Source organism: Amblyomma mixtum, chromosome 3 (genome assembly GCF_055824585.1).
Source record: "Amblyomma mixtum isolate Tamu chromosome 3, ASM5582458v1, whole genome shotgun sequence".
Classification (NCBI taxonomy): domain Eukaryota; kingdom Metazoa; phylum Arthropoda; class Arachnida; order Ixodida; family Ixodidae; genus Amblyomma; species Amblyomma mixtum.
The window spans coordinates 370,719,839-370,728,750 of record NC_143014.1 but is presented as its reverse complement, the minus strand read 5'-3'; the positions used below and the strand labels follow the sequence as shown (position 1 = coordinate 370,728,750).

General features: G+C 43.9%; 1 protein-coding gene across 3 annotated transcripts in view; it reads right to left on the bottom strand.

The window, feature by feature from the left end:
- Positions 1-2,919: 2,919 nt before the first annotated feature.
- LOC149356754 (abasic site processing protein HMCES-like) overlaps positions 2,920-8,912 on the bottom strand; it is a 113,705-nt gene continuing 107,712 nt past the window's right edge. For all 3 annotated transcript variants that reach the window (XM_089584305.1, XM_089584307.1, XM_089584308.1), the window contains one exon: positions 2,920-5,075. In XM_089584305.1, the coding sequence (XP_089440431.1) occupies positions 5,018-5,075 (58 nt within the window). In that variant the 3' untranslated portion in view covers positions 2,920-5,017. The remainder of the gene's footprint in view (positions 5,076-8,912) is intronic.

Below are 8,912 nucleotides of genomic sequence, written 5' to 3'. Positions count from 1 at the left end.
TTATATACAAATGAAAACGCAGGTTTGTAGGCAATATTACCTACACATGTAAATTATAACTATATATACTATGTACATAAACTTGAGCAAAATGCAAGTGAATGTAATACTTCTCATTATGACCATCGTGCATACTGATATCACAGGAAATGTAAATAAGCTACACTTGCAGTAAAAAGCGGTTAAAAGAATAATGAAACAAAAAGTAAAATATGCTGAAGAGATGCACCTGCATTACCCCTTTTTGGAACAGTGGGACACATATGTCCCAATTTTTATGGACATCGAATTCTTGTGACTGGTGTGTAAGGAGCTGCCACACATGGACTTCCTCATGAAATCGGTCTACACTTGGAAAATAATTGAACTGAATTCTTTCTCTGATGTTTCAGCTTCAATAGTAAAATACCCAGGTTGTGTGAGGCAAACAATAATTGTGATGTCATGACCTTTTGACTCACCACTACTCTTATACTAGCCTGCCCAAAGACATGCCCTCTACATTGTCTCAACTTGTCCATGACATTATAGTCAAACTGGAAACAATACAACATGAGAGCAAAAAAATTGAATTTAAACCACCTGGCATGTTCAGGTGAATTCCATGTGTGTTTACTGATGTCTTGTGTGAGGAAAGAGCAATGAGGTGAAAGCCATTTCCGCCTCTGTTGCTGCTCCTGTGACTGTGGTGATGACGTCATAGGTGACGTCACGCGCATGCGCCAGCAGCTGCCAGGGTGGAGTCGGAGCGGCGGTCAGTACTCCATATACAGACTGTGGTGATGACGTAATAGGTGACATCACATGCATGACAGTATATTACTGGTTACGTCATAGTACGCCTCTGAGACTGTCACCCTATATATCCCTATATTATTACTATCCCTATATTACATTATCAAGAGGACGGGGCCATCTGGAAAAATTCTGACAACTCACTGAGCGGTTACCCCGAAGAACCTGAAGTGCATCATTGCCAATCTCAAAGAGCCATAGAACATAACAAAACTGTAAAACATACGTCATTTGATGATGACATCAATTTTTGTTAATTATTTTAATTATCTTGTATTTTTTCAATAATTGACTTAAATTGATTTTGTGTAGAACATACTACGTGATGTTGATGACATCATCAGTTTTTAATTAATTGACACCTAAGGTGTGACAATTTCATGTTAGGATATACTACGCCTTGTTGATGGCATCATCAATTTGACTGACAGCTGGGGTGGGACAATTTCTGCGGATGCACACGCCGGCAAGTCATGAGCCTATAAAGGCTTTCACCTTAAAAGAGACGAGAGCAAGGTGCAAACACACGGAAAAAAAAAATTGTAACTACAGATAGCTTAGTTTCCACAAAATGCCTTGGAAAAATTCTTGCTTGAGGTTATTTGTGAAGCGGCATCAAGCTTTAAATATTCTAGGCATACCACACATTACTGAGAGCTCTTTTCAAAGCCCCTTTAAGACTTATGGCTGGGTACAAAAGCAACTGAAACAGGGGCTGTGGACCTAAAATATTAAAAATTTAACAGCTCCCGAGGAAGCTCAAACTCATGAGTGATTAAATGTGTAGGTCTGGCAAGCTTGATGTTCTGAAATTGCTTAAATTTTTATCCCCTCCTGATTGAACTGCCAGTCAGAATATAGCAGCTGATAAGAATTGAGCGCATTTTTGCTGAAATTCCAGGATGAAACATGACGGGCAGAAGAGAGCCGTGTAACTCTGCTTAGATGTTGTTGTAAAGGAGTTCTTCCTGACAATGGTGGAACAGCAAATTTTTGCTTCTGTTAAAGGACAATTCAGACACCTAAATATTGCTTTTTGTCTAAATAAAATGATGCATAGACACACTGCGCACGATCTTTTGTCATTTTTAGTAACTACGCTTGAAAAGAAAATCGATGTGTAAAAGAAAATAAACAAGTCATCAGACAGTTTTAGCACAGCACAATCCACTACTGTGATCCGCTTTCGTAGGGAGTCAGGAATCCAGCTATCCCTGCACAGCAGCTGGTGTGCGCTCCTCAAGACTACCTGCATGCACAAATAGCTCACCATGAATTTGATTCACGGTAGTAGTGCGCGTATCACACTATGCTAAAACTATTTTCAAAATGTTATCCTACGCCTAGAATCACATAATTTTGCAACAACCAGACTGAATGTGGCGGCGCCCCGAAGTGCATGATGCAGGCACATCCAGTCTAGTCATATTCTCGAAAGTTTCGATCACAGTGTAGCATCCATATGCCTTCGAGTGTGACATGCATTGTTCTTACTCAACATCCATGATGCCGCCTGCAAAGCGAAGAAGCTACGATGCAAAACTGGTGTTGCGTGTGGTTAACTATGCACTGGAGAACAGAAACTTCACAGCAGAGACACAGTTCGACGTGAGCGAGAAAAATTATTCTGGACTATCTGCCCCTTTTTGATATGAAGAACCCTACAATCGAAGGCCCCCGAGAACTTCGTGTGAGCGCACAGTTTCGTCACTTCGGCCGAGCAAGGACGTGAAAACCGGTGCCATTTGTCAATGTTTGCATATTTCGAGCGTGCGCTCCATACCACAGGATGACCAGAGTAAATCCCTGCGTGGTGCAGGACTATTTCGCTTCTCCGTCTTCATAACTCGGGGTGACAACGGGCACAGACAGCATGATATGCAGCATGCATACATCCACAAAGGGTAAGACGAAGCACCACAGAATTGTGTTCTTAAGGAAATACAGAGTTTTGGCACCGGATTGCCACAGATTACTCGTATTTCGCCACAGTGCAGCAGCATATGACACACTGCCTTTTGACGCAGTTCGGCGCAGCAATCACATCACTGCCAACCAGCCCAAACACAAACCATACAACTAACAAGAGTAGTAGAACTTTATTTCAATACATTTTTACCTAGGGTCTTCGTACTACATAAAAATGAACAAGTGTCGACAACAACCTTTCGAGACAAACAAGGTTTATATACAAATGAAAACGCAGGTTTGTAGGCAATATTACCTACACATGTAAATTATAACTATATATACTATGTACATAAACTTGAGCAAAATGCAAGTGAATGTAATACTTCTCATTATGACCATCGTGCATACTGATATCACAGGAAATGTAAATAAGCTACACTTGCAGTAAAAAGCGGTTAAAAGAATAATGAAACAAAAAGTAAAATATGCTGAAGAGATGCACCTGCATTACCCCTTTTTGGAACAGTGGGACACATATGTCCCAATTTTTATGGACATCGAATTCTTGTGACTGGTGTGTAAGGAGCTGCCACACATGGACTTCCTCATGAAATCGGTCTACACTTGGAAAATAATTGAACTGAATTCTTTCTCTGATGTTTCAGCTTCAATAGTAAAATACCCAGGTTGTGTGAGGCAAACAATAATTGTGATGTCATGACCTTTTGACTCACCACTACTCTTATACTAGCCTGCCCAAAGACATGCCCTCTACATTGTCTCAACTTGTCCATGACATTATAGTCAAACTGGAAACAATACAACATGAGAGCAAAAAAATTGAATTTAAACCACCTGGCATGTTCAGGTGAATTCCATGTGTGTTTACTGATGTCTTGTGTGAGGAAAGAACAATTAAAATATTGTGCCCTTTAGATGCACCCTGAGAGTGGGTATAGGTAAGGTGGCCTTTGCCTCACAGTAGGAATAGTCAAGGTGATAATGACAATGAAGGTAAGCTACATTTGAAAATAGAACAGGAACAGAGAAAAATAAAGAGGGGACACTTAAGTTCCGCCTTAAGAATGTGATGCAATAGCGTAGTGGGTCAATTCTCATATATGCAGAATTTCATTCCATACTTTACAATCACAGATTGCTCGGAGTCCGCATACCACTCCTGGTGCAGCGGTTAAGCGATGCGCCACTGCCCTGGGATGGCAGGTGCTCCCAGCGGTGGGCCTTGTGCAGCCCAGGTTGATCTTCCCGAGCGACCAATCATTAATTTAACTGCCACCTTCCACGGCGGGCAGTTTGCTTACTATTCGGTGGGCGGGTTGGGATGATGCCGCAAGGTCATGTTACCTGGGTGGCCCACCTAATTCCTAGCTTGCTCCTTGGACACCACCTGGCAGAGTCATGTTGCACACACGGCGATACTCGGCTTTACCTAGCAGAGTGAAGCTATCGCTTCAAAAGCAAAGTCGCCCTTTGCTTTGACGGTGTCACATTGGAAAAAACAAAGCACTCTCTACATCAGGGTTCATGTGTATGAAAAAACAGAAAAATGATCAAAACCAACTCCCCCTTATCCTAAGGGTGTCATATAATAATAATAATATCTTTAATTCACTTCTTCCACTCCAGAAAAGGGGAAAAGGAAAGAGGAAAGAAAACTGAAAAGAGACAAACAAGAACAAACACTTCAGAGCAGTAACTGGTGTCATATAATAATAATAATAATAATAATATCTTAAATTCACTTCTGTCACTTCAGAAAAGGGGAAAAGGAAAGGGAAAAGAAAACTGAAAAGAGACAAACAAGAACAAACACTTCCAAGCTGCAACGGGTGTCATATAATAATATTAATAATAATAGTAATAATATCTTCAAGTCACTTCTGTCACTCCAGAAAAGGGGAAAAGGAAAGTGAAAAGAAAACTGAAAAGAGACAAACAAGAACAAACACTTAAGAGCTGTAACTGGTGTCATATAATAATAATAATAATAATAATATCTTAAATTCACTTCTGTCACTCCAGAAAAGGGGAAAAGGAAAAGAAAACTGAAAAGAGAAAAACAAGAACAAACACTTAAGAGCTGTAACTGGTGTCATATAGTAATAATAATATCTTAAATTCACTTCTGTCACTCCAGAAAAGGGGAAAAGAAAAGCGAAAAGAAAATTGAAAAGAGACAAACAAGAACAAACACTTCAGAACTGCAACATATAAAAAAAGAGGTCAAACACCCTCAACCCAGGCATGTTGCATTCCAAAAAAAAAAGAAAAGAAAAGCGAAGGCGCTAGTTCAAAAAAGGCCAGGCTCTGTCTTTATCTCTTGGCGGAGCGGAGAGCGGCTTCTTGACCTGCACAGAACATACATACAGCTTTTGGCTGAAATCAGCACTGAATAGAAATGACATAGGGGTATGCACAATACAAGAGTGACCCAGTGGGCATTTTCAAACAATGGCCGAGTCAACTGCAGTCAAGGTTTTGAACCCATCCCAAATATCAGTTCAAAACTGCCCTCCTCACAGACAAATTCGCTCACTACACCACTCTCATTAAACTGTGGAGCAATTTCACCCCAACTCCACTCCTGTATGTTTTAATACAAAAGCACTACTTCACAAGGTCCAACCAGCTCACTGGTTTGAGTGATGCTTGACCTTAAGGGTGACCTTAGGCAAACCATAAATGGAAAAGTAAATAAATAAAATAAATATTTCCACGACTAGGATTCGAACCCGTGGCGGCGTGAACAGATCAGCTTCGCTGGCCACTGCACGAGAACACTAGGCTATCGCAGCAGCCGATCACGCCTCATGTTAAACTGCAACACACTACCGTGCTGCACACTAATACCACTATCAAGCTAATATTCATGCTACGGGCTATGTGGCAGAAGTGACAGAGAGATGTGCACTGCATATGTTGGCATAGACAACGTTGTGGCAGAAACACTGAAATACGCGTTGGCATTTACAACATAGGTTCAGAAACGTGGCCCTGGAGCATAGGCCACCGGCATATATTGGGTAAATTGGCACCAATGATGAAAAAGTTGAAGACGCGCATAACTGGCTCCCTGGGTCAGTGGACACCTCAATCACGCTTTCGGGTATGTGGTGGTAGCGTCCACTGGCAAAAAACTGTGCTTTCGTGCAATATTTCATGCTTAGCAACGCAAAACCGCGAGTCAATTTTTTTCTGGCTCTTTATCGTTGGCCGAAGCAACATCAAGCCCCCATTGTCGCTAGGGGCTTGATGTTGCTTCAGGCAATAGCAAACCGCAGCTTCAGGAACCATTATAGTGCATGCGAAAGACAAGCACCAACTTTCATTTGACTCTATTTACTGCCAGGCCAGCAATATATAAGGAAGGAACAAGACATGCAGAGTATATCACCATGAACAATGGCCACTCAAGCAAAACCGTTCAAGATGCAACAATTCAGCCTTAAAAAGCGCTACAGACATACTGCTAACAATCTCAGTTCATCTCTTCTTCATATAGACCTTTCCAAAAAGGGCTCCCTGGGTGCTGCCATATTGTTCCCTAGACTGCAGTGGGCACCTCGAGCTAGCATGGTGGAAGCAGCGAAACGCCTCCTCTCTGGACTGCTGGAAACCGGTTCCGCCGCCGCTTCCACCGTGCTAGCGCAGTGCCCACTGCAGTCCAGGGAACAATATGGCAGCGCCCAGGTTGGAAAGGTGTATAGAAGGCACCTCTCGTGCCTTGGTGCCACAGCTTCTGCCCAGAATTTTTATCTTGTGTAACTGCAGCCCACATTGCCTGCCGTGGCCGCCATGCTCAGGCACATGCGTCCCTCCTTTAACCTTTACCGAGCACAAATGTTCCCTTACGCAGTCATTAATGCAATGCCCTGTCTGGCCTATGTTTCTTCTTGCATCCATTCTTTCTCCCTTGGCATGTGATGTGCGAGCAAAATTGAGCAAGCTTTCGAGGAGCAGAACAAAAGTCATTCAAGGTGATTCATGCTGCGTATGTCTCACTCCTTATATTCCGCTAGCCTGGGCAGCAAAGTCAGATGAAAGTTAGTGCTTGTCCCGTGTCCTTCTTCTCTTTCGTGCCCGTCTTTCGTATGTGCTATAATGCTTCCTGAAACTATGAAGCATCTACACCCTCTGAAAGTTCTGTTAAACAAACAGCAGGAAAGGCAAAATTAGTCTGCATCAAAGTAGAAAGGTTATCACTGCCCTCCATGGGTTTTTAACGATGCATACAGCGTTTCATCATAGATGGTATTTCCTCTCGAGATTTTGAGCCTGCACCAAATTCAAAGGAGCTGTTTGACTGCAACCTGACACTGCTGATGGTCTACAAGGGCTACATATTTTTGTAAGCCATGCTCAATTACCACCCTGTCAATTTTATGTCCTCAAAAATAATCAGCCAATAGTATTAAAGGTGCACTAAAGATGAACCTGAAATCGTCTTTTTACCGCGAGAACTCGGCCTATACTCGCCAAGCATTCTTAGAAACCTCGCTTTATTGTCCTGTGCGGCCAATTTTCCTATCAGATCAAATTAAACGTCCCGGCTCCCGCCTTTTTTTCCCAACTCATCTTCGAAATGAGGTGGAGTCAGCCAACGCATGGAGTTCCTTTCAGCCAGCTGCGTGGCGGCTTGCCGCACTGCTATCGGCGGAGTAATACGTAGCGACTGGCGAAAGCAAAGATTTCACATGTATTTTAATTTCTGCAGGCCTAATTTGCAACTATGTTGTCTGTCACAAACTATTTACAGTCAACGACCGAATTTTCGGACATGCCTGATATTTTGGACGTCTTCGCGGCACCGCCACGAGCCCCATAGAATCAATGTATAAGGACATCTGAAATTTCGGACGCTGGAATCCCCCGTCGTCCAATTTTTCTGACTTTTTGACGCGATGGAAGGTCCTCAAAGGTCCGCACTTTTTTTCCAGATTCTAGAGCCAATTTTCAGGGTGCGGCCCATACACGCGATGTGCGAAAAAAAAAATTGTAAGTAAAAACACACCAATCAGCGAATGAGCGGTATTTATTCTGCGTTCAATCGTCACTCGTGGAGTATTTCGACTCTGAGCTGGTGCTGTGCTCTGGCGCACGCTCATCCCACAAGAAGCCGTGCAGGATATCCACTGTCAACGCGTAGCCGTCGTTCAGTGCTTCCATCAAATAAGAGAGCATCTCTTCTTCCAGTTCGGGAAACTCGCACGGCTTGCCTCGGAAAGCGCACTTTCTGCAGCTTGTGTTTCTCAAAGCATCCTTTTGGTTGCACCATCATCGGACGCACTCCTCGGCCACGCAAAAGCTACAACCACCACAACTACGGTAGGGTCCCTAGAAATACTTGCTAGTCTGCCATCCGCGCGGAGCTCCCCACGGAACCAGTTGGCTGCGCCTCAGATGAACGCGCAGGGGGCGCTGCACGCATTCGGAACGCTGTGCATGCACCGGCCACCGCGCTGTGCCTGCTGTGGCTACGGAAGTGTTGCGCACTGCTTCTTGGTGGCGAGCACGGAATGCTGTTTTCTTTTTTCTGCAGTAATGGTGTTTGGTGGCAAACCAGAGCCAAGACAGGCTTGAAAGCGTATTTAGCATGGTTCGGTAGTCGTCAGAGTTTGCACGAACGCTGGCGACGCTATGCATTCTGGGTAGTTCGCCATCTTGCCGTCCTAGGCAGCAGTCGACGCAGCCACCGCACGCGCAACGCAGCCAAGTTTATACGGCCGTGTAGTGCGTGCAAACGGTGCTGGCATGATGGTGTGCTGTTGTGTCATGAGTTTTAACAGCCGAACCCAAAGCAAAGCACAGAAACTAAAGACAGGACGGGCCGACTGCGGGTTCTTCAGGATACCGAAGATACTGCTGCGCGAGTGCGAGAAGGCAAACCAGCTCTCAAGGCGTCGCTTACTCGAATGGCTCACACGGATTAACAGACGCGAGATCAACGCCAGCCTGGACAAGTACAAAGTCTGTTCGTGCCACTTCGTGTCGCGTGCATAAACGATCTACGCCATGCGGAGAGTCTGATAGCCGATTTGTTTACTGCAGCCCCCACGTTCTATGCTTCACAAGGCAGGTACCTGACGATGCGTCTACGTAATTTCATCGCCATTTGCACCTCGAATGTACTTAAAAGTTGTGAATTGCTGCCCACATTGAACATCTTTGGTTACGCCCATACATTT